The 26,718-nt window shown below is 37.6% G+C and overlaps 1 protein-coding gene and 1 pseudogene across 6 annotated transcripts in view; both read left to right on the forward strand.

Moving 5' to 3' along the window:
• SLC25A16 (solute carrier family 25 member 16) overlaps window positions 1–26,718 on the forward strand; it is a 33,942-nt gene continuing 7,224 nt past the window's right edge. For 4 of the 5 annotated variants that reach the window (XM_079900411.1, XM_079900413.1, XM_079900410.1 and 1 more), the window contains exons 1-7: window positions 1–263; window positions 5,430–5,522; window positions 10,267–10,400; window positions 11,117–11,180; window positions 21,040–21,161; window positions 21,394–21,460; window positions 25,693–25,855. In XM_079900411.1, the coding sequence (XP_079756537.1) occupies window positions 143–263; window positions 5,430–5,522; window positions 10,267–10,400; window positions 11,117–11,180; window positions 21,040–21,161; window positions 21,394–21,460; window positions 25,693–25,855 (764 nt within the window). In that variant the 5' untranslated portion in view covers window positions 1–142. The remainder of the gene's footprint in view (window positions 264–5,429; window positions 5,523–10,266; window positions 10,401–11,116; window positions 11,181–21,039; window positions 21,162–21,393; window positions 21,461–25,692; window positions 25,856–26,718) is intronic. The other variant, XM_079900412.1, reaches the window with a different exon arrangement.
• Window positions 18,161–20,007, forward strand: LOC307175002 (large ribosomal subunit protein eL31-like; annotated as a pseudogene). Its single transcript has one exon. The product of its transcript is annotated as a large ribosomal subunit protein eL31-like (transcript).

The following is a 26,718-nucleotide window of genomic DNA, read 5'->3' on the forward strand; positions in this document are numbered from 1 at the left end:
GCCATCAGCCAGCGCCGCGCCGCCCGTGGTGTTCCGTCCCGCCGTGCGGCGGTCGGTGCCCTGTCACTGCCTGCTCTGGCCATGGCTAGGGCGCTTGGGTTATAAATTAGCGACCAAAGCTCCCGACGCGGCCCTGGTCCTGATGGCGGCGGCGGCGGCCCTGGCAGCAGCCGAGCCACCTCCCGCGATGCCGCAGGCGGCAGGAGCCGGAGGGCCAGCCGCCCGCAGAGATTTCTACTGGCTGCGCTCCTTCCTGGCCGGAGGTGGGTTTCCGCCGGGAGGACCTGGCCGCGCACTGAGTGGCCGGGGCGGGATCCGGGGCAGGTCGGGTGTATGCGGCCGCGATAACATTCTTGGACTCTGGCTGCTCCAATGCCCTGGCAGGTGTTTGCCCGGACCCGCTGTAACCTCTAAGAATCCCTTGACTAATGACAGCAGGATCCTGGGGAGGAAGGGTCTCGAGCTGTCGAGGAGCGGCTGGAGCCGTGGAAGGGCTGAACCAGGCACCAGTTCTTCAGGGTTGGATAGTAGGAAAAAGAGGGGAGTCCCTTAAAGGACGTCAGGGTTTCAGTGCAACATGCTGGGCACTCCTTTCTTTTATAAAGACTGCACGACGGACAGTAGAATTGGATTTTGATGTTTGCTTAAAAGAAAATAAACATGGGAGGTCAGCTTTTTAAGGATGACTGGGAAATTGTGCAAAACTGTCTACAAGCAAAGCTGGTTCCGGTGATTCTAGAAAACTGTGCCACAGGTACTTGACAGGTAGCTGGTACAAAGCTACTATTTTTTTTTTTTTTTTTTTTTTTGCGGGCCTCTCACTGTTGTGGCCTCTCCTGTTGCAGAGCACAGGCTCCGGACGCGTAGGCTCAGCGGCCATGGCTCACGGGCCCAGCCGCTCCGCGGCATGTGGGATCTTCCCGGACCGGGGCACGAACCCGTGTCCCCTGCATCGGCAGGCGGACTCTCAACCACTGCGCCACCAGGGAAGCCCCAGCCCTACTATTGGTGTGACTGTCGGGCCAGAAGTTTCATATTGTCTCTCAGAAATTTCTTCTGCTTTCTCATAAAGAGGTGTTTCAGTCTCTACCCTCTCTTAGTTGACTGTCTGGGTTGTCATCATTTAATTATTTGTAAAGACTGGGAATTTTTAAAATTCCACATTATGAGGACTTGTAGAAAGATATCTGTATGCTGCAATAGTATTAAGAATTATTTTGTTCTGCTGATAAAAAGGTCATTCATTTATTTATACAAGGAATATTTCAGTGTCTGCTACATGCTCAGTGTATATAAGGGAATAAAACAAAGATCCTAGAGTTTACATTGGTTGGGGACTTGTTGTGAGAAAGGCGATAAGCAAAATGAAAAAATAAGTTATATAGTATATTAGAACATGACGAATGGAATGGGAAGAAGTAAAAAGGAGAATGGGGCAAGGAAATGTAGAGGCTACGTGGGTACAGTATTAAATAGGATAATTCGTGATGTCTCATTGGGAGGATGACACTTGAGCAAACTTGAAAACGTGAGGGAGTTTAGCAAGTTGATGTCTAAGAAGGAGCCTTCCAGGTGGGAAGAAAAGCTAAAGCAAAGTCTTCAAAGTCAGGGAGGAGCTTATCGGTTCAAAGAACAGCAGTGAGACCTACGTGGCTGGAGCCAGGTGGTGCTGATGGGGGAAGGAGGTTAGAAAGTTAAAGGGGACAGGAAATGAAGGGTCTTGTAAACCACTGTAAAGATTCTAACTTTTACTTGGAGTGAAGTAGGGAGCCATTGCAGGTCTTTAGTAGAGAAGTGACATGATATGACATGTTTCCAAAGGATTACTTGGGCTGCTCTGTGGAGAATAACTGCAGGGATGTAAATATGGAAGCAGGGAGACCCATTTGGTGGTTATTGCAGTAATTCAGATGATAGATGATGGTGGCTTGGATCAGGTTAGTAGCAGGGGAGGTGGTGAAAAATTGTGATAATCTGGATATAGATAGAATAAATGATTTTCTGACAGATTAGAGATGGGTAAAGAAGAGAAGTCAAGGGGGACTTATTTTGGTTTGAGCAGCTGAAAGGATGAAGTTGTCATTGAAATGGGAAGGAAAAAAAAAAAGTTGCTCACAGATTTTTATAACCATTATAGGCGCTCCTGGTCCAAGTGATATGAGAAAATACCATTGGGCAAGTTACTTAACCTCCCTTTGCCTCAGTTTCCCCATCCTTTAAATGGGAAAATAGAGTACCTACCTCAGAATGTAATTGTAATGATTAAATGAGAAAGGACCTGTAAAAGCCTTGGCATAGTGCCTGCAGTTGAATCTCTTAGCCTAGTACCGGGTACAAAGGAAACCATACGTGTTTTTTTTTGTTGTTTTTTTATTAATTAATTAATTTATTTTTGCTGTGTTGGGTCTTCGTTTCTGTGCGAGGGCTTTCTCTAGTGGCAAGCGGGGGCCACTCTTCATCGCAGTGCACGGGCCTCTCACTATCACGGCCTCTCTTGTTGCGGAGCAGAGGCTCCAGACGCGCAGGCTCAGTAGTTGTGGCGCACGGGCTTAGTCGCTCCGCGGCATGTGGGATCCTCCCAGACCAGGGCTCGAACCCGTGTCCCCTGCATTAGCAGGCAGACCACTGCGCCACCAGGGAAGCCCCACCATATGTGTTTTTTTTTTTTTTTTTTTTTTTTTTTTTGCGGTACGCGGGCCTCTCACTGCCGAGGCCTCTCCCGTTGCGGAGCACAGGCTCCGGACGCGCAGGCCCAGCGGCCATGGCTCACGGGCCCAGCCGCTCCGCGGCATGTGGGATCCTCCCGGGCCGGGGCACGAACCCGCGTCCCCTGCATCGGCAGGCGGACTCCCAACCACTGCGCCACCAGGGAAGCCCCACCATATGTGTTTTTAACCTGATTCTTTTTTTTTTTTTTTTTTCCCCCCCGGTACGTGGGCCTCTCACTGCGACGGCCTCCGGACGCGCAGGCTCAGCGGCCATGGCTCACGGGTCCAGCCGCTCCACAGCATGTGGGATCTTCCCGGACCGGGGCACGAACCCGTGCCTCCTGCATCGGCAGGCGGACTTTCAACCACTGCGCCACCAGGGAAGACCCATACATGTTTTTTATTGGTGATTAGCAGTGGTCTTTGGCAAATCTTTTTTTTTTTAAATAAATAAATTAATTTATTTTTGGCTGTACTGGGTCTTCATTGCCGCACGCAGGCTTTCTCTAGTTGCCGTGAGCGGGGGGCTACTCTTCGTTGTGGTGCGCAGTCTTCTCATTGCCATGGCTTCTCTTGTTGAGGAGCACTGGCTCTAGGCGTACGGGCTTCAGTAGTTGCGGCATGCAGGTTCAGTAGTTGTGGCTTGTGGGCTCCAGAGCGCAGGCTCAGTAGTTGTGGCGCAGGGTCTTAGCTGCTCCGCAGCATGCAGGATATTCCCGGACCAGGGCTTGAACCCGTGTCTCGTGCATTGGCAGGCGGATTCTTAACCACTGTGCCGCCAGGGAAGTCGTCTTTGGCAAATATCTTAAGTTCAGCTGTTCAAAATGAAGATAAAGGCTACTTGACCTTACTCAGTGGACTTTTGTGATGATTAATTGAGCTATAAAGTGGTGTGATAAGCAAGTAAAGATATTGTTAAAAGAAACTACTTATTCAACAGTTTCTAAATAATTTTTATGTGGTTATTTCATAATGAATGGGAAGATAATTATATAAAAAACTATTCTGAAACCAAATATACCGAATGAAAATTATTTTTAGCTTATTCTCAATTTTGAGTAGCCATAAATGTTATTTCCATTAGTTCAGATAAGAGAAGCTTGATATAGAAACTTATATGTGGATTTAATATTTGAGTACAAATAGGCATTTTATTTTTGGGTATTTCAGAATATGCATTTTAGCATCAGTTACATGCTGAGCTATTAAGTAAATGTGTGTGGATTTTGAGTGATTTTGTCTTATATTTTTAAAAGTTTGTAAAGTAAGACTCTTCATTCAGTAAACAGGTATTGAGTACCTGTTAGGTGCCAGGCCCTGAACTGGTCTCTGGGGATGCAGTAGTAAAGAGACTCACAGTATCCCAGTCCTCTTGTACCTTCCTTAACAAATATGCAATGACGAAGAGCTTAACATAACCATAAAAAAGACACCAAGGGGGCTTCCCTGGTGGCGCAGTGGTTGAGAGTCTGCCTGCCGATGCAGAGGACACGGGTTCGTGACCCAGTCCGGGAGGATCCCACATGCTGCGGAGCGGCTGGGCCCGTGAGCCATGGCCGCTGAGCCTGCACGTCCGGAGCCTGTGCTCCGCAACGGGAGAGGCCGCAACAGTGAGAGGCCCGTGTACCGCAAAAAAAAAAAAAGACACCAAGGACATTTTTGTCCACCTTGTTATAATAGTAACAACTCATTTGGTTGAGTGCTTACTACATGTAAGGTATCTTACAGAAGTGTCTTAGATGGTTCAGGCTACTATAACAAAAATACTGTAATCTGGGTGACTTATAAACAACAAACTTCTTTCTCATAGTTCTGGAAACTGGGAAGTCCAAGGTCATGGTGCCAGCAAATATCTGGGGAGGACCTGCTTCCTCATAGCTGGTGTTTCTGCATGGTGGAAGGGGCCAGGGATCTCTCTGGGGCCTCTTTTTTTTCTTGGCCGTACAACCTGCGGAATCCTAGTTCCTCGACCAGGGATTGAACCTGTGCCCCCCTGCAGTGGAAGCACAGAGCCTTAACCACTGGACCTCCAGGGAAGTCCCTCTGGGGCCTCTTTTATAAGGGCATTAATTCCGTTCATGAGGGTCCTAATCACCTCCTCTAATACCACCTCCACCTCTAAATACCATCACTAGGAATTAGTTTTCAACGTATGAATTTTGGGGGGACACAAACAGTCTGTAGCAAAAAATCTTTATATACTGTCACCTTAGAAGCATGCCAAGCTATTAGGGCTCACCTGGATTCTGATTTATGCTAAAGCCCATGTATGCACTTTACCGTCATCCACATGTCTGCACAGTGGCATGTGGTAGGGACCAAATACGTAATTGCTGAGTGGATAAATGAATGACTGAATTTTACGGGTGAAATTTGATTATTTCAATGAGAAGTCATCCAGAAGAAGATGTTATTTCAAACAGAGGCTTATAGGTGGGTAAGTCCCTCCAAGTGTCTGTCTCCATAACCACATTTAGCAAGATTCCAATGTTCATCAGGAATTAGGGGGCAGATTTACACTCTTCAAACTTATTAAGTCTGACATGCTCAATAATTAAATTGTAGAGAATGGGGGCCCATCATCTACATATCCCTGCTACTGGGCAGTTCTACCCATGGAGATCAAATTAGAGATTAGAGGGTATGCTAGCCTCTAAATAATGATTTCCATCTGGAAAGAAATGATATGGAATTTCTTCCTGATCTTTTCAAATTTTTTAGGTATTGCTGGATGCTGTGCCAAAACAACAGTTGCTCCTTTGGATCGAGTGAAGGTTTTATTACAAGCTCACAATCACCATTACAAACACTTGGGTGAGTTAATTGATGCTAAAGAGAAAAATGAAAATGTTATCCGTCTGCTGTCTTCGTTTCTAGTTGTGAATTATAGTGGAAAGAGGACACAAAAGGGAGTTCAAGTTTGGGGGCAGATTTTACAAGGGATGTATCTCTTAGCTATTTTAATCATTTCATTTGCAATAATGGTTATATATGTTTATCATTTTAGGGTACTAATGTACTCTAAAATCTTTGAATCATTGAAGTAAGTACTACATATTTATTTATTGAGATTAACAAATCACATCCTTAATGGACACACATAATAGCCCAGCTTGATTTAAAAAAAAAATCCAACTAGTGATAGAGATAAGGTTTATTCCTTTAAACACTTAAGCATGTGTTATAGATATCTTAGGGCAAGCAGAATCCAATGCAATTAGTATAAACTTGCATTGTTAAAAAAATATCGAGCCCTTAGTTGTTCCTTGTAAACATAAAAACCAGCTATTATAATTAACATGGACACTCTGATATATCATTGGTGGGAGTAAGGATTTTTTATAGCCTTTTTGGAGGGCATTTTGGTGATATGCATCAAAAGTCTTGAAAAGATACATATTCTTTGGCCTTGCAATTCTAGTTCTAGGAGGTTGTTTCAAGCAAGTAATCAGAAATGTGCTCAAATATGTATATACAAGAATGAAAGCATTATTTATGTTGGTTAAAAAAAAGAAAGAGCCAACCAAAATGTTTAATAGGGAATTGGCTAAGTTAAATAAAAGTATTACTTAAATAGATAAGTCCATATTATAGACTATTTTGCAATCATAAAAAATTGTAAAAGAATATTAATTGACTAGGAAGAATGTTCATAATATATTAGTTAAATGAAAAAATGTTGCAAATGGTTTAATCATATTGCATTTTTATCTAAGTAAATGTGTTTAGACGAAAGGCTAGAAGGAGAAATATGAACATTAAGTGGTTAATTTTCAGTGGTGAGATTATAGGTAATTTTTTTCCTCTAAGCTAATTTATAATACATGTTAAACATATATTAAATTTTCAATTAGAGGGAAGAAGATTTAAAAGAATAAATTTAATGTGAATAGAGACCAAGAAAGAAGTTAGGTCAAGGCAACTAACTCATACTACTCCATTGCTTTACAGTTTCATGCTTCAGTAATGGGAATGATGTGTGCTCTGCATGATCTATGCATCATTTTTAAGAAAGATATTTAACAGAGTGAATAAGAATCAATTATTTTAACAATTGGGTTTTTAAAATGTGATTTTATATTTATCGTGTCTCATTTTCCTGTCAATATTTTTAATACAAAGTCTGTTCTTTAAATTGAAAGAAAAATTTTGCTAATATCTTTGTATCTAGAAATGAATTCTATATCTTCTCAGTGTACTGCTCATGTATAGAAAGAATAAGACCTTTGAACTTATTGACAGATTATATAAAACTGGAAAGGAAGGAAATGATTTTCTTTTGTAGTCTAAATTGAGGGTGAAAAGGAGATGAATTATATTACCCAATATCTCGTGGTGTTTGACAGTGACCCAGCATATGAATGTCTGAGCAGTATTGTTTTATTCTTTTAAACTTCTCCCCATGCTGATGTATGTTGTTTTGTTTCCTGATTTGTAATCGTTAGTTTACATATTCACATTAGATTTCACGCTCTACAGGGCTGCATGCCACGGGTTACAGTGTACCCTACAAGGCATGCAGAATTTGAAACAGAATTCCTGTAGTGCAGCAATGAACTATTGGTGTAGTGGATGGAGTTTCATGTATCTTTAAAATATACAAGCCAAAAGAAAAGTATTAATGGCTTATTAATTTATTTTAAAAATATTGTTGGGCATTTTATTCTAGGTGCCTCCCTTTTTACATGCATAAGATAGTTTTTCAGTTTTGCTTAAATTTAAAAACATGATTTTTCACAGTCAAACTAAAGATGATAAAGGTATGCTATTGAATAAAATTTGTACTTTAGCTTCTTTTAAAAAGTGTATGGCGTTATTTCCAAGGCATCAAAAACTACTTTTTATTTTGAATCAAAATTATTGTGGCCAAATGAAAAGGAAGGGGTATAATTAGAATTTCTTCTTCCGCAATTTGCACCGAATGTAAAGAATTTTTTCCTGTGGTATATTAAAAATCTTTGACCTCCATTTAACTTTTTACAGTCAATGTGATATAAAAATAGGTAGCTGAATCATAATAGGATTCTTTAAAAATCCTTTAAATTTTGTTATTTTTACATTTTATTTATTTTTTGAATGTATAATATTTTCACAAGTTCATAATTCAAAAAGTGCAAAAGCAAACGTCTTTCTCCTTGTCCCCTCGTTAGAATCAAGCATTTACAGTTTTCTTCCCTTTTCCTTCAGAGCTTATGTATATATACACAAGCATATGCTTATATTTTACCAGCTGTTAATTCCTTGTAATCCTATCTTGACAAAATAAAGATACAGAAAAGGATCTAAATAACACACAAGCTTGATATAACATAGACAAGAGGACTTTGCACCCTGCAGAGAATACATATTCTTTCCAAATATGCTTGTAACACATGCAAAACTTGGTTCAGTGTTATGCCATAAAGAAAATCTCAATTTCCCAAACTAAAAATAGTAGACTATAGGTTGAAGGAGAAAAATAACGTGATTATCTCAATGGATATTTAAATGCCATTTGAAAACATTCAACATTCAGTCTTACTCTGTCTTTCTGTGTTATTGTTTTAGGTGAGATTTTTGTGAAAAGCATTTGGTTAGGCATTGCCTTTTAACAGAATTTGAGAGTTTGGCTTTTAATAGAAGGAGTTATATCTTTTTTTAAAAAATATTTTTAAGTTTTATTTATTTACTTTTCGCTGTGTCAGGTCTTAGTTGTGACATGCGGGATCTTCGTTGTGGGTTCTTTTGTTGTAGCACACGGGCATAGTTGCCCCACAGCATATGGGATCTTAGTTCCCCAACCAGGTATCAAACCCGTGTCCCCTCACTGGAAGGCAGATTCTTTACCACTGGACCACCAAGGAAGTCCCGGATTTATATCTTTTAGATTTTCTTTTCAATCATAGATTTATGTTTTCTGTTCATTGTGCTTTTCTTGTATCCTCCCCAGCCACCCTCCCCTGCTCCTTGTTTCCTGGATTTCCTTTTTTTAAAAAAAAAATTTTATTTATTTATTGGCCCCACGGCATGTGGGATCCTAGTTCCCGCCCCCCCGCCCAGGGATTGAACCTGTGCTCCCCTGCACTGGAAGCGCAGGCTTAACCACTGGACCACCACGGAAGTCCCTGGATTTCCTTTTTTTGAAATAACTTTATTTCACTTCTACTAATGATTTCTCTTTAAATATTTGTAACAATCAAAGAGTTTTAGAGAATAATATAATAAACATATGGGGAGCTGCACAGAACTTCAGAAATAAACATCATCAGTACAGTTGAAACCTCCTCTGTACTCTCTCTCATCGTTAGCCTTCCTGTTCCTGCTAGGTGGCCACTGTTCTAAGTTTGATTACCCTTAAATTATTACAAACACATTTAAATAAAATTAAACTGAGCTTATCATTACTCTTCTCTTCCAGCAAGAGGATGTCTTTGATAGAATTTTTTTTAGGGAGGGGTGAATATATTTAGTTGTATTATTCATGTATTTTGGAAGAACTTTATATTATACATATACCTGTACGTGTGTGTGTGGATATATATATATATATATATATAGTAGAATTCTATTTTTTTTTCCCCCTGGCCGCGCTACGTGGCTTGCGACATCTCAGTTCCCCGACCAGGGATTGAGCCCGGACCACAGCAGTGAAAGCCTGGAATCCTAACTACTAGGCCAGCAGGGAACAACCCAAATAAAATTCTTTTTAATACATTATTAGTCCACTTAGATATCTGCTTATTAAAAATGCTTTTAGAGTATATCTTTTCTTGGATGTTAGTAAGTACCTACAGTTTTGATTTCTGCGAAGGTATCAAAAGGTTACTTGAATTCTAAAATTCGAAATGAGCCCAGTGATTTACCTTCATATTTGATCTGATTTTTGTTTGAAAAATTTGGAAAGGAACCTGAATTTAAATAGTTTAATATTGGAATTTAAATAGTTTAATAATGGAATGTAGAAGTCTGTACTGCAAATAGGATTAGTGATTGACATTATTAGAATAATAAACATATCAGTATATCGGATCAGAACTCAGGCCTTTGTTTATCTCTATTCCTAATTAAAGTGTACTACTAATGAAAATTTGCCCCCCAATTTAAATAGTTTTTTAATTGGTAGGTTTTTTATTTGTTTCTTCTATTTAGCAGTTTCTTTCGTAAACAAACCACACAGGTGTCTGGGTCAGTCTGGGAAACCTTCCTTCGTCCTTCCAAATAGTCATCCACAGTGTATTATCTGGATGTTGAATATATTTCTATTAATATTCTTTTAGGTTGCTAGAGATTAATTAATTTACAATAATTATAAATATAATTTACTATAATTTGTAACTGTTCTTGCTATAGTATGTTTTATATTTTTACATGAGGAATATTTACATAATTTGGACATATGATGTATTTTACGTAGCTTTAACTGTTATACAGAAATTACTATTCATGTAATTCCTCAAGCAAAATTATATCATGAATGATGGCATAGTAATCCTTATCTGTGATTGTCATGAAAATTTGAATTTAGGTAGTTTTCTCTGTTTTAATAGTATTTTTCTTCTAAAAATCTTTCTAAAAATAGGAGTATTTTCTACATTGCGTGCTGTTCCCCAAAAGGAGGGATACCTTGGATTGTATAAAGGGAATGGTGCAATGATGATTCGAATTTTTCCTTATGGTGCAATCCAGTTTATGGCATTTGAGCATTATAAAACGGTACTTGAAACTTTATCTTGTTTTCCTCTTTTGTGTCTTTGAATATCATACTTAATTGACAAGGCATTTGCTTTGACCTTTAAAGTTACTTTGGATGAATGGATAAAGTAATGCCTTCTTGAAAGACTAAGGCTTGTGATAGTTTAAGTTTTTAAATATAACTTGGTTTTGGAGTTATCTGTTCCAGGATTGTTAGTCATTTTTTAGTAAATTGTTTATGTTTATACTTACGAAGAAGAGCCAAAGTATCCTTCAAGTAGCTAATAATAAATCCATAAAATATTAATAGCTTTTTGATATGCTTTTTGTTTCTCAGTTGTAGGAGAGGAACACTGGATTTTCTTATTAAATAAACTAGTGAGACCATATTGTGAAAGTCTGTTTTTGAGTAATGCTGTAAGTTAACAGCTTTTCCCATCATACTAAGTTTCTCTTTTCTGGCTGACTGAAAGTTTATTCTCTCAAACATCTTAACACAGAAAGGAGTTTAATGAATTAAATTTCATAGGGTATTCTAAGAATAATTTTTAAAAAATTATCATAGGGTATCTTAAAATGAAAAGTAAGCAGTATCAAGACTTCACTGTCTATAGTAGCATTTTATTCCTACTACTCCCATTCACACTTTGAGTATTTGTGGTCATCAATGTGTAATATAGTACATTTGGCAAGATTGCTTCTGTAAAAGTGCATAATTTGATGTTTTTGGTTTCTAGTTAATAACTACAAAACTGGGAGTTTCTGGTCATGTACACAGATTAATGGCTGGGTCCATGGCAGGTAAGAGGAGTGGGTAATTTTTTGTTTTTAACTGAAGTAGAATTGATTCACAATGTTGTGCCATCTCTGTTGTACAGCAAAGTGCCTCAGTTATACACATAGAGACATTCTTTTTTTTAATATTCTTTTCCATTATGGTTTATCACAGGATATTGAATATAGTTCCCTGTGCTATACAGGAGTGGGTATATTTTATTTCTGCAAATTAATTTTCTATTAAAATACTTAATTTGCTTTAGGTAATATGTGTGACATTGATTAAGTAGCACACATTTGTTATCTTCCTGTGCTCAATTATGCAAGAAATCATTAATATCCCAACTCAGAGTGTTTTACAGTAGGAGATATAAGGAGTAGTCTAAACTTACAGCTATGTGAAAATCATACATTCCCTTTGACAGTTCTCCTTCTGGAAATGTTTATTTTTTTCTTTCAAAAAATTAAAAAAATTATAATGACTACAGTAATACATATTTCTATACAATGAAAATAGTTCTGCTCCCTAGAAGCAATCACTATTAGCAGTTTCTTATGTGTGCTTTTTTCCAATACTATTCTATAGGATTAGAACTTTTATAGTTATCTTAGGACTCTCTTCTGTATCAGTACATAGATCTTTCTTAATTTTGTGAAGAACTGTGTTATATTCTACGGTAAAAATGGCCCATTATTTATTTACTCAGTCCCCTATTGATTGACGTTTGGGATAGTTAAAATTTTTGTTTTGCAAATAACACATTGTACTTGTGTGAATACATCTGTAGAATAATTTTCAGAAGGGAATTACTTTATCAGAGGATATGTGTATTTAATTTTTTTTTTTTTGCGGTACGCAGGCCTCTCACTGTTGTGGCCTCTCCCGTTGCGGAGCACAGGCTCCGGACGCGCAAGCTCAGCGGCCATGGCTCACAGGCCCAGCCGCTCCGCGGCATGTGGGATCTTCCCGGACCAGGGCACGAACCCGTGTCCCCTGCATCAGCAGGCGGACTCTCAACCACTGCACCACCAGGGAAGCCCTGTATTTAATTTTTGATAGACCTTTGCAAACAACTGATCTCCTTAATGCTTTCAGTAGCCCTTTCCCCTACATACCATATCAACACTGGGCCTTATTAAATTTTTAGTATTTGGCAATTAATTATGAGTAAGCTTGGTCAGCTTTTCAAATGTTTATTGACCATTTGTATTTCTTACTTTCAGCCTTGAATTGTTTCTATTCTTTGAATATTCATTTTTATGAGTTTGGGAATTAAGACTTTTTTTTTCTGTCAAATATTGCTATTATTTTATTTCCCAGTTCTAGATTTGTCTTTTAACCTTATTTGTGATTTTTTTGGAAAAATCATCCAAAAGTTCCCCCCCATATAGAAATATTACATAGCCAAATGGGTTAGTCTTTTCCTCTGTGGCTTCAAAATTTTTTGAATTGTGTTGAGAAATGCCTTCCCCATTCTAAGATAAAAACATTTATTCATGTTTTCCACTAAAACTTTTTTTATATTGATTTTTTTTTAAATGTTAGATTTTCATTGTTTTTTTGTTTCTCACACCAAAAGGTAATTTAAGTATGTAGCAATAGAAGAGTGGTAAAAAAAAAAAATCCATGTCAGAATTCTATACTTCCAGTACTAGATTTTTTTTTGTACATTTGTAGAATTGTATTTATTGACAGAGAAGGATGTTTACATCATATGTAGAAAGGAAGTTACAAAAGAGAATGTTTAATATGCTATATCATATTTTGGTTTTTAAAAAGTAAATACATATGTAAATATTCATTAAAGAAACATCTGCAAGGTTATAAACCAACACGTTAACAGTTTTTATTTCTGCTAATGGAAATAAGACCATTGGAAGGTGGTATATCAAAATCTTAACTATGTGGTTATCACAAGGTTTGTAGGATTTCAGTTGATTTTTTTGGACCTAGATTTATAATGTCCAACCTGACCTACCTTATCCAGGGTTTTGCCTTACGCAATGTTTATTTAACTCTTTTTGACTTCTGGCAGACTGACCCAAGATCAATAAGTATTAAAAGTAACCAGGAATATTATCTAAAATATTTAGCAAACCAACCGTAGAGGTACTAACAAATAGGACAGGCTCTGAAAGCCTCCAACTAACTTTTTCATGGCTGGATCAGGACACAGTATGTGGTGGTGGTGGGAGCTCTGGTTGGGGAAGAGACTACCAGAGTCATGATGTGGGAGATCTTGGAAGCTGGAGCAACAGCTATTTGTCAACTGCTATAGAAATATTTTAGTATTTTACCCTGGCATGGCAGTGCTGGTGAGTAACATTAGCTAGCATGTATTGTTCACTTGCTTTGTACCCTTCACAGACCTGAGCACTTGCCATGTAATCTTTGAGTACTTGACATGTAGTTCACAGAAAGATACTGTGAGGAAAGTGCTATGATTATCTCTCATTTTGCAGAAGGAAAATTTTAGTAAAGTTTCCAAATCTTAAAATTTATGATTTCTTACATCACTTAAAAATTTTTTTGTCTCTTAAATTTGATTTTATAAGTGACAGGTCAAATTCTTTCTTTTAGGGTTGTAGGAAAGATGAAGTAGGATTATGAATATGAGTAAAATCCTAAAGACTTTGTATTATTTCCTTTTCGTGGCACTTGATTATTTCTTGACTAGCGTGTTCATATTTCTGAAATGAAAGACGTGTTAACATCAAGGTTTCAATATACACTAGAAAATAATAATAAACCAAAGGAACTTCAAGTATAAATTTTAATTTTTAAAGAAAAGAGGTTAAAAAAATTCTAGCTATTATAGATAAGACTAGTGCTTCCATTAACCAATATTTCTCTTTTTATTACCATGTTTAAGTAATTATAATTTACATTTTGCTTTTATGATTTTAAACAGTTGAAATAAATGTTCTGGTTAATTTTATTTATATCTGGTATCTTTGCTTCTGTACTTTTGGTGGTCTTTGAACGTAAGTTTGGAAATTTTATATTTGCCAAAATTAAAAATGGTATGTTTTTCATGATCATTTCAACAGAGCTTATTTTAAAGCTTTTTTGAACTTCAACATTTTCCCTCATCCTACAACTACAATCCAGTACATATTGAATCTCAGTCATTCAAAAAGGAAAAACTAGAGACTGAGAATCAAGGTTTGTATATTTAAGGAAGGCCTTCTCCTTTCTTTCTGTATGTTTCACTTGTTTGAAATAAATCTTGATCTGCCAGTTCCTATGAAACTAAGAGTGACAGGATAGAGAAGAGGAAAAAGAAGGAAGTTGTCAGAAACCAGAAGCAACGAGCTGAGTTCTGCTTGTGGCCAGTTCTGGTCTGCTCTAGTTTAGTGCTTGGCGTAAGGCTGGGAGGTCAGATGGACAGAACACTTACTGCCTGGGATCGTGGCTGGCCTCTATTACATACATGTCCTTTGACTATGGGCAGGTCATCTGAGCCTGCCATAATTCATTTATCCATTTGTTAAAGTAGAACTTATGATTGTTCAACTCCCTTTCTTTCTTAGTTGTTCTAAGGGTCAGAGTAAAGAATTCTGTGAAAACATTCTGAAAGATCTGAGGTCCTCCATAAGTATGGGGGAATGTTATTAAACTTTCCATGCCAGCGGCTTGTTACATTTCTTGAGCCAGCCACTTGAATTCCTTATTCCTCAGAAAATGAACGGCCCAGTCAAAAAATGGGCAGAAGACCTAAATAGACATTTCTCCAAAGAAGACATCCAGATGGCCAACAGGCAAATGAAAAGATGCTGAACATCGCTAATTATTAGAGAAGCGCAAATCAAAACCACAATGAGGTATCACCTCACACCAGTCAGAATGGCTATTATCAAAAAGTCTATAAATAATAAATTCTGGAGAGAGTGTGGAGAAAAAGGAACTTAATGGTGTGGTATTTTTAAAAAGCATTGACATAAAAAAAAAAAAAAGCATTGACATAGTCATCATGAAGTGAATCAGAACTTAGTTGGAGGGACTTTCCTGGTGGTCCGGTGGCTAAGACTCTGCACTCCCAATGCAGGGGGCCCAGGTTTGATTCCTGGTCAGAGAACTAGATCCCACATGCTGCAACTAAAGAACCCTCATGCCGCAACTAAAAGATCCCACGTGCTGCAACTAAGACCCAGCGCAGCCAAATAAATAAATAAATGTTTAAAAAAAAGAACTTAGTTGGATATGCTCAAACTTACTTTACAGTGCATTATTGTTTCTCGTTTGAACAATATAAGATGTCATAATCTTTTCTGTATTTAGGGCTTTTAGACTTTTACAGCTTTTGAAAGTCTAAATCCAGCCTGTAGAGGGCTTCATAATTTTATACTTAGAGTGAAGGGTAAAATATGACTATCAGAAGAATAGTTCTCACATCCCACTTATTCCAAGGATAAATAAACATTTAAAATCTTTTTTTTAAAAGAAAACATTTAAAATCTTAAAGAGTTTTCAAGATTTATCGGAGTACAAAATTATTAAAAATCTTCTTGCTAAATTCTAAATTTTAAAATTACATTTAAATCACTGAGTTGTTTTTAGAAATAGTGAACAACAGCAACAACAAAAAACTTTGTAAGCTGTTTTTTTTTGTTTTTTTTTTTTTTGCGGTACGCGGGCCTCTCCCTGTCGTGGCCTCTCCCGTTGCGGAGCACAGGCTCCGGATGTGCAGGCCCAGCGGCCATGGCTCACGGGCCCAGCCGCTCCGTGGCATGTGGGATCCTCCCAGACCGGGGCACGAACCCGCGTCTCCTGCATCGGCAGGCGGACTCTCAACCACTGCACCACCAGGGAAGCCCAAACTTTGAAAGTTTTAAACATCCTGGTTAAAAGGTTTTGTTTTTCTTTAGGAAGATTTGATTGCTCAAATTCAAAAGAAATATACCATATAAAAACATAGTGAAGTAAACTGGCCGAAAAATTGTAAAACTAGATCATCAGTTTAGCATTATAGTAATCATTGGCATTATTTTTACCATTCTCTGATGTACAATTAGGTTATGCCAGTTCCTCAGCCTGACTCATGGTCTTACAGCTTTTAAACTAATGCCTCCTTTACCTTTAGAAATTTCTGGATGTCCAGAAATTTCCATTTTCCATTTCCATTTTCTACCAATTTACCGTTTTGATCACTTTGTTAATTCAGTTATTTCATGTTAAGCCACTTGAAACCAGTAAGAAGACAATGAGAAGGCTTGGAGCATGTGAGAAGGAAAGAAGAAATAAATGGAGTGGGGAGAACAAATAGGAGAGGCAAGACGAAAGTGATCCAGATAGGGAGGAGAAAAAAAATATGGGAGTTGTAAAAATGTACAGAAGCATAAAAAAAAAAAAAATGAATAGTGATGATCTGGGCAAATCCTAGCAAAATCTGATGTTCAAATTGTGTCAGGATGATCAAGCCTTAAAATGGTCAGCCTTTTGATTCTTTTCTATATTTGTTAAACTCCTTAATATGAACCATTTTCAATAAACATGGAACTAGTTTATAGATAATCTCTCCTCATTTTATTTTGTAAAATTTTCCCTTGCAAAATATTTAGCACAAGCTGCAAAAAATTAAACCAAGCTGCGAAATATGTAGTTTTATAAATATCTGGATAATAAGGTATTTGCTGTGACTTAAATGTGATATTATTGCCAAACCTTGTCTTAGGAACATCACATTTGTACTGTATTAGTTTAGATTCAGCTTCAAAGAGGCCATTTAGAAGAGTCACTGCCTTGGCTGCCAGACATGGCTGGTTTGAATACCAATAGATAAAACCAAGTTAAATAAAAAACAAGTTTGCAAATGAATAGCTTGAAAACAAATGGCTCAGATGTACAGCTCAAAATCAAATTGGCTGAAATGAGGGACTGACATTTCTAATCACTGAACTGATGGAATTTCTGAACTAAAAATTTAAGTTTAGAAAGTACTAACTAAATGTTTGAGAAAAGAAAATTACAGGGAAGGCAATATATGTTGTGATATGAGTCAGAAAATTTAGTCTCAAATTCTACTCTGTGATACAGAAACTGTGAATTTGGTCAACTCACTTAACTACTTTGAGCCTCAATTTTCTACCTTGTAGGATTATTGGTGGTACTTGGTATTTGAGGATTAGAGGTGGTATTTGTAAAGTGCCTGGTATAGTGTGCTTGGCACATAGTAGACAGTCTTTATTGTTATGTGCAAACTAAAAAAAGGAAGGTTTAAAATATCACTTACAGCTAAATCACAGATAAGTGAATCATAAATCAGCCTTTCTTCTATGAGTCTAACCTGTTCGGAGTACCATTAGGCTAATCTTGATACAAAGTATTCCTTGCTTTTAAAATTAAACATATTCAAACTGACTTTCGGCTCATTGTCTAAAGTAATTGAGGTCATTCTCAAGAGAGAACTAAGCGGGGGAAAAGAGAATGAAGCGTTGCATTTGTTTGCATTAAAGTATTAACAGTATATTAGCTATGTAGATTTTTAGCTCAGAGATAATGTTATAATCACCCAGGTAGAGATGCCATGAGAGATACCTAGATAATAACATAAAGAACATTGTTTTCTAATCCATGTATAAGGAGTGGCGAACTGATTTAGATTTTTGGGAGAGTGGCAGAAGCTCTGAAAATTAGTATGGATTTAAGTTTGGGCTAATAAAAATGGATGCAAGTTACAGCAGCATTTGCTAAGTAAGTGGGGTAAGGTATCTCAGGTCTATTTAAATAATATTAAACAAATATTAAAAATTTAACACTGGGACTTCCTTGGCAGTCCAGTGGTTAGGACTCTGTGCTTCCACTGCAGGGGGCACAGGTTCAATCCCTGGAGAGGGAACTAAGATCCCGCAAGCCATGTGGTACAGCCAAAATAATGATAATAATAATGATAGTAATAATAATAAAATGTCAAAAAAATTAAAACTAAAAAGTTAAATTAGGTTATGAATACAGAAATCACTTAAATTGCCACTTTTATGCCTAGTATGCTACTGTAGGCCAAAGTTGTGGCAAAAAAATTATATTTTCATTTGGTAAAACTAATAAAAAGATAAAATTATCATGTTAAAAGCCTACAGAGAAAAAGAAAGTCTTGACAATACCTCAAGCTCTTCCTTTCCAACCTGGGCCTGGCAGGATGGTTCCTGCAAAGAAGGGTGGTGAGACGAAGCGTCGATCTGCTCACCAACCAGGTCGTGACCAGGGAGTACACCACTAACATTCACAAGCACATCCCTGGAGTGGACTTCAAGTGTGTGCCCCTCAGGTACTCAAAGAGATCCAGAAATTGGCCAGCAAGGAGATGGGAACTCCCGATGTGCTCATTGACACTATGCTTAACAAAGCTGTCTGGGCCAAAGATAGGAGGAATATCCCCTACCATATCTGTGTACAGTTGTCCAGAAACATAATGATGTTGAAAATTCACCAAACAAGCTCTATATGTTGGTTACCTATGTACCAAGGAGGTAACCACTTTCAAAAATCTGTCACCACTCTCAGAAATCTACACAGGTGATGTGGAAGGGAACTGACCACTGATTGTCAAAGAAAGTTATGAAACTGCCCGCGCCCCCCCCAAAAAAGAAAAAGAATGTCATATGAGAAACAAACCAAAATAACAGAGTGTTTTTTTGCCCATCCAGTGTTGGAAAAATTATCTAAAAATTGAATATTCTGCTTGTCTAATAATTGTCTAATACTTCTGATAAGTTAGAGAAATAGGACTTATATTCTAACGGATGACATTATAAATCAGCACGATCATTCTGGAAGGCAGTTTCTGTTAAAAACCTTATGCATTGTCCTAATAATTTTATTTTAGGAATTTAATCCATAATGAAATATTTAGTTATAAGGACATTCATCAAAGCACTGTTTACTATTACAATATCATGTAGCAAATAATGGAGACAACCTAAATGTCTAAGAGGATTGTTTAAATAAATTATAGTACATCCAGGTAATGTTTTTCTCATGTGGAAAGATGTTCACAATATAATGTGAAGTAGGAAAAATTTACTACAAAATAGAATTACACCATTATCATGTATTTTTTTAAAATAAATTTATTTTATTTTTGGCTGCGTTGTGTCTTCGTTGCTGCACGTGGGCTTTTCTCTGGTTGCGGTGAGCGGGTGCTACTCTTCATTGTGGTGTGCAGGCTTCTCTTTGTGGTGGCTTCTGTTGTTGGCAGAGCATGGACTCTAGGCATGTGGACTTCAGTAGTTGTGGCACACAGGCTCAGCAGTTGCGGTTCACGGGCTCAAGAGAGCAGGCTCGGTAGTTGTTGCGCACGGGCTTAGTTGCTCTGCAGCATGTGGGATCTTACCGGACCAGGGCTCAAACCCGTGTCCCCTGCGTTGGCAGGTGGATTCTTAACCACAGCGCCACCAGCGAAACCCATTGTCATGTTTTAAATGTGTGTATGTGTTTAGATGTGTGTAAATGCCCCTGTATAAAAGGGGCATATAATATAAATATTATATATTTAGGTGGTTATTTCTGGAGGATGAATATGTATATTTAAAAATTATTTTCTAATTTTTTTACCTTGAGCATATATTTATTTGGTACTTTACAAAAATAGAAGATTATTTTTAATTTTAAAAATAACTGATACATAACTATACCTCAGTAAAAAAGATGCAAATAAAAATTCAGCTGGGGGACTTCCCTGGTGGCGCAGTGGTTGAGAATCCGCCTGCCGATGCAGGGTACACGGGTTCGTGCCCCGGTCTGGGAAGATCCCACATGCTGCGGAGCGGCTAGGCCCATGAGCCATGGCCGCTGAGCCTGCGCGTCCGGAGCCTGTGCTCCGCAACGGGAGAGACCACAACAGTGAGAGGCCCGCGTACCGCAAAAAAAAAAAAAAAAAAGAAGAAGCCAGCGCAATGAGAAGCCCGTGCATCGCCACGAAGAGTAGCCCCCGCTCACTGCAACTGGATAAAACCCCGCGCAGCAAGGAATACCCAACGCAGCCATAAATAAATAAATAAATAAACAAATAAGCAAATAAATAAATGCATATTAAAAAAATTTCATCTGGATATTTTATGGAATTTGAAATCATATATTGATGAAAATCTAGAACTTAATACTAAATTTGTTTATCAGGAGATTTTATTCCTAAAATAAATTGTTTCTATGACCTTGGACATTTATATTTTTATTATGTTTAGTCAGTAACAAATTTATGTAAATTTTATTTATTTATTTATTTATCGAATTCCTGTATGTTTTGTTTTTTTATTTTGGTCTAGTTGCTCTGCTGGCAGGATCTTTGTTCCCTGACCAGGGATTGAACCCAGGCCCTTGACAGTGAGAGCATGGAGTCCTAACCACTGGAACACCAGGGAATTACCCTTACCTAAATTTTAAAAAGAAAATAGTGACCATGCTTTGAATTTTTTTAAAAAATGCCTTTATTTTATTTTTAAAAGAATTTCTTAGGTAGGTTAAGCATCTCTCCATTTTAGGATTAGAGAAAATAAGGAAAAAGTCAAATATCCTGCCTAGTGCTTTGGAGATAGTCAGTTTTTCTTTTCTGATGTCTTACCTGTGAATAGACAAGTAATAGAATTTAAAAAATACTAACATGATCCACTAATACTGTACTATTTTGGTGCTAACATTATAACTTCACAGTGGGAAGAACTTGAAAAGATTTTACAAACTGACCCTTTTACTTACAAGTTTTTCAGCTGATAATATTATGATATAATTCTGTCAGTAATATTACTTTGATTTCATTGGGCTTTCGTCGTTACTGTATAATTTGAGAGCATTACTAATGATAGGAAAGGTATATATATATATATATATATATATATACACATAATATATGATTCTTATACATTTAAGTTTCTGCTTTCTTTTCAGGTATGACAGCAGTTATCTGTACTTACCCTCTTGATATGGTTAGAGTACGCCTAGCATTCCAGGTGAAAGGGGAACATACTTATACGGGAATTATTCATGCATTCAAAACAATTTATGCAAAGGTATTTCATTTTTACTTTTCTTGTCTATAACATGTCCTTTTATATTTAGGCAAATGTTTTGAATAGTTATTGTTTTACTTATAATTACTGATACTAATCATAATTGTGAAAACACATGTGTTTCAGTGTGGGTCCAGAATAATTTTTCCTATATAATGTATGCTTTTGTTCTTTTGCATTTATCATAATAAGCCCAGTGTAATTTCACTTCTAATTTTTCTTCACTCAAAAGGAAGGTGGTTTCCTTGGATTTTACAGAGGCTTGATGCCTACTATATTAGGAATGGCTCCATATGCAGGTATGTTTTAAATTTGGCAAAATCTTCGTTTTTCATTTTCTTGTAGGAATAATTTTAAAGTTTAGCATGTTATATTTAAGCCCCTAATCTGTCCAGAATTACTTTTTTTCCTCCCTAAGGATAGTCACTGATTAATTTCTCCTTTCCCCAGTGATCTGTAGTGCTACTTCTTAAAACAATAATAGAATGCAGTTTTATAGTAAGTCGTTTTTCTTTTTTTTTTTTGCGGTACGCGGGCCTCTCACTGTTGTGGCCTCTTCCGTTGTGGAGCACAGGCTCCGGACGCGCAGGCTCAGCGGCCATGGCTCACGGGCCCAGCCGCTCCACGGCATGTGGGATCTTCCCGGACCGGGGCACGAACCTGTGTCCCCTGCATCGGCAGGCGGACTCTAAACCACTGAGCCACCAGGGAAGCCCCCATGTGCATTTTAGAATCATTTTTTGATGTTGCACAAAAATTCTTGCTGGAATTCTGAATGAAATTGCATACAGATCTTGGACGTTTTTGTTAGATATATTCATAGACATAAGTTTTGTTGTGTCTTTTAGAAAATTACATTTTCAGTTTATTGCTTGATTTAGTTTTTATATGATTTTATAGCTAGCCATTATTCTACTTGTTGATATGATAGCCAGCTACCATGCTACTTGTAAATGCTTTGGATTTTCTGTGTGGACCATCACATCCTGTGCAAATAACATCATTTTTCTTACTTCTGTTCAAATCCTTATTTCTTTGTCTATTTATGTTTATCTTATCTTACTGTAGCAGCTAAGGACCTACAGTGCAGTAGTCAATAAAAGTGATGATACTTGGCATTTTGGCTCGTTACTGATTTTATAAATTTATTTATTTTATTTATTTATTTTTGGCTGCGTTGGGTCTTCATTGCTACGTGCGGGCTTTCTCTAGTTGCGGTGAGCAGGGGCTACTCTTGGTTGCGGTGTGTGGGCTTCTCATTGCGATGGCTTCTCTTGTTACAGAGCACGGGATCTGGGCGCGCGGGCTTCAGTAGTTGTGGCACGTGGGCTTCAGTAGTTGAGGCTCGCGGGCTCTAGAGCGCAGGCTCAGTAGTTGTGGCATATGGGCTTAGTTGCTCTGCAGCATGTGGGATCTTCCCAGACCAGAGCTCGAACCTGTGTCCCCTGCATTGGCAAGCGGACCCTTAACCACTGCGCCACTAGGGAAACCCAACATTCTTTTTTTTTATATATATATTCTTTTCCATTGTGGTTTATCATAGGATATTGAATACAGTTCTCTGTGCTAGACAGCAGGACCTTGTTGTTTATCCATTCTATATATAAAAGCTTACATCTGCTCACCCCAACCTCTCACTCTATCCCTCCCCCAGCCCCCTCTTCCTTGGCAACCACCAGTCTGTTCTCTATGTTCATGATTCTGTTTCTGTTTCATAGATAGGTTCATTTGTGTCATATTTTAGATTCCACATATAAGTGATATCTTATGGTATTTGCCTTAACCGTTATGAAACTTTCTTAATATCATCTAGTATATTGTCATTGTTCAAATTCCCCCCATTCATAATTTTTTTTGCCCAGATCCAAGTTAATATTTGCCTGGGATATCTTTTTTCATCCTTTCATTTTCTACTTTGTCATGTTTTTGTTTTAGATATTTATTTTGTAATCATTATATATATATAGCTGGGTATTTCTTTAATCTGGTCAGTAAAATCTTTTAATTGACAGTATACTTAATGGTTATTGTGGTTATTGATATATTTGGACTTGTTTCTTTACCTTGCTATTGATTTCCACTTGTTTTTCTTTTTTTTATTCTTTTTAATAAATTTATTTGTTTTATTTATTTATTTTTGGCTGCATTGGGCCTTCGTTGCTGCACACAGGCTTTCTCTAGTTGTGGCAAGCGGGGGCTACTCTTCCTTGCGGTGTGCGGGTTTCTCATTGTGGTGGCTTCTGTTGTTGCGGACCTTGGGCTCTAGGCGCACGGGCTTCAGTAGTTGTGACACGCACGCTCAGTAGTTGTGGTTCATGGGCTCAAGAGCGCAGGCTCAGTAGTTGTGGCGCATGGGCTTAGCTGCTCCGCAGCATGTGAGATTTTCCAGGACCAGGGCTCGAACCCGTGTCCCCTGCATTGGCAGGCGGATTCTTAACCACTGCACCACGAGGGAAGCCCTGTTTTTCTTTATACGTTTCTTTTTATTCCTTTCTTATCTTGTTTGCTTATTTTTCTGAATCCTTAGCCCCCCCCCAATATTTTATAAATATATAAGTTTATTTGCTTCCTCCTATGCTTGATGGTCTTTATTTATTTAGTTAGTTTGTTGTTTGTTTTATTTCTTGTGGCTTCTTTTGAGCGGTCTTTAATTATGAGTCCATTACTTGATCTTAAGCTCTGAGTTTCTGACCCAGTGATTCCATCTTCTGTAGCCCAGTGGCAGGATCTGTCTCAATGGCTTGGCTGCTATTGCCATCAAAATGTAGAGTCACTCCAACTCTCTCATGGGCCACAATTCCCAAGTGGGCCCCATATCATATTTTTGGAAGGTGGTGCTGCTGGGGATTCTTGGAAACCTTCTCTTCCTTTTTGTAAGCCCAGCAATGGATATAGTTGTTCTGCAATGACAAAGTCCCTCAGAATACCTAGACTGCCATTATGCTGGAATCAGAACTCTTTAGTTTTTTTACTATATTTTTTTCTCTTTCTAATTTTTTTTGTTTGTTTTCAGTTTTGTTTTTGAAATACATTTTTTACATAGTTATAGTATGTATATAATTTTGTTTCTTAATTTTTTCCCATTTCCCAAATGTTTTTCATATTTCTGAATAGTATTCACATTTTTATTAATTGTGTCATATTTCAGTGAATACCATTCTGCATAATTAAGGTATTTCTATTTTTTTTCTACTTGTGTTTAATTTGCTATGAATTTCCTTGTTGTGAGCTTTTCCTGTGGTTAAAATTTCTGTATTTAGGTCTATAGAATAGATTTCCCATATATAAAAGTGTATGGGGACTTCCCTGGTGGCGCAGTGGTTGGGAATCCGCCTGCGAATGCAAGGGACATGGGTTTGAGCCCTGCTCTGGGAGGATCTCACACGCCGCGGAGCAGCTAAGCCGGTGCACCACTACTGAGCCTGTGCTCTAGAGCCCGCGAGCCGCAACTACTTAGCCCATGTGCCACAACTGCTGGGGCTCACGTGCCTAGAGCCCGTGCTCTGCAACAGGACAAACCACTGCAATGAGAAGCCTGTGGACTGCAACAAAGAGTAGCCCCCACTCGCTGCATCTAGAGAAGGCCCACGTGCAGCAACGAAAACCCAATGCAACCAAAAATAAATAAAATTAAAAAATATAAACCACTTCTTTAAAAAAAAGTATATGAATATTCTGAAGTTGTATAGCATCATTATAAAATACTATAAGATCGTAAGAATTTTATACAAAGAATAAATGCATATATTGAGGTGTTATCCTAGACTGAATTTTTGTTAGTGCTTATTTGTTCTTAAGAATCAAGTATCTTTTACAGTATGTTTTTAAAATTCAATAGATATCAAGATATCTTGAGTAATATTTAGTTGATAAGTATACTTGAGTTCTGCTAATTTTTTTAATGTATGACTTTAATCCTTTTATTATAAAATCGTGTAAATATTCAGCCAGCACCAACTGCACATTATCAATAACTTAATTCAATATTCATTAGATTCCATGTGTCTGGTGAGTCTCTCATTGTCATAACTCTTCCTGGAAGACAACATTAGACATTGAATTGAAATAACAGTGCTTTATCACTTTTGAATTTCTTGCCTCTACCTTACATTATCACCATCATTGTTATTGTAAGTATGTCATGTTAACGTAAGGTTACTAATCATTAATTTAACTTTTACTTATGTAAAACCTTGGAAAACTGTTCAATTCTATTCATGTATAAGGTGGAATTATACTCAACTACTACCTTTATTCAGTGAACTGAACATTATGTTAGTGTGTGAAAAACCAATGTATAATTTTTTATAGGTGGTAATTTTGTTATCTTTAGGTTATTTGTAAACATTAATTAAATCTTTTTGTCTTAGATTAAGCCAAACATTGGAAATCAGGAAATGCATAGTTAGTCCCTTGAGTTAATTGGTTGATAATAACCAATTGAGTTAATTGGTTATTATGTAAGAATGGTGTCTTCTCACAGCTCACATCTCTGTTAAGCATTGTGGTGAATTTATATTTTGTTTTTCAGGTGTTTCATTTTTTACTTTTGGTACCTTAAAGAGTGTTGGGCTTTCCCATGCTCCTACCCTTCTTGGCAGACCTTCATCAGACAATCCTAATGTCTTAGTTTTGAAAACTCACATAAACTTACTTTGTGGTGGTGTTGCTGGAGCAATAGCACAGACAATATCGTAAGTTTGTTCATCAACTTAATTAAGTTAAATTACATTTATCCAATACTGATTTTTAGCATTGGTTAGTTGTCTTATTTTTTCTAATAGATTATTAAAACACAGGATCCCTTGCAAAATATAAATATTAATTTAATACATTTTTTCCAGTGTGCCTGCACTTTAAGCATATTATAAATAACTTCGTGCCAAATTGACCAAATTAGTTTGAACCTACTCAATTTCTGTGGATTTTAAAAGAAAGGAAAAAGAAAGCTAGAAAGAAACACTATAGTTTTCATCCATATTTCCTCATGAATTGCCTGTATGAGTTTTCTGAAATTTGAGCCACTTATTGTGTGTGTGTGTGTGTGTGTGTAGGTACAACTTCTCTTGCACTAAATCTTGAAGGCCAACTTTGTGCCAGTCAGTATGCTAGGCATTGGGAGTTTCACTGAAGGAAAAACAGAAGTATTGCCTCAAGAAGCCTATACTCTTTTCTTTTTTTTTTTTTTTTGGCTGCCTTGGGTCTTTGTTGCTGCATGCAGGCTTTCTCTAGTTGCAGCGAGTGGGGGCTACTCTTTGTTGCAGTGCGGGGGCTTCTCATTGTGGTGGCTTCTCTTGTTGCGGAGCACAGGCACTAGGCTTGCAGGCTTCAGTAGTTGTGGCTCACGGGCTTAGTTGCTCTGCGGCATGTGGGATCTTCCCGGACCAGGGTCTGAACCCATGTCCCTGCATTGGCAGGAGGATTCTCAATCACTGTGCCACCAGGGAAGTCCCAAGAAGCCTATACTCTTATTAAGACAGTAGCAATGCAAGGGAGTTTTATATTAATATAAGTGTGTTAGGGACATAGATAAATTAGGTGGAAAGTGTAATTGGAA

Source organism: Stenella coeruleoalba, assembly GCF_951394435.1.
Source record: "Stenella coeruleoalba genome assembly, chromosome: 16".
Classification (NCBI taxonomy): Eukaryota; Metazoa; Chordata; class Mammalia; order Artiodactyla; family Delphinidae; genus Stenella; species Stenella coeruleoalba.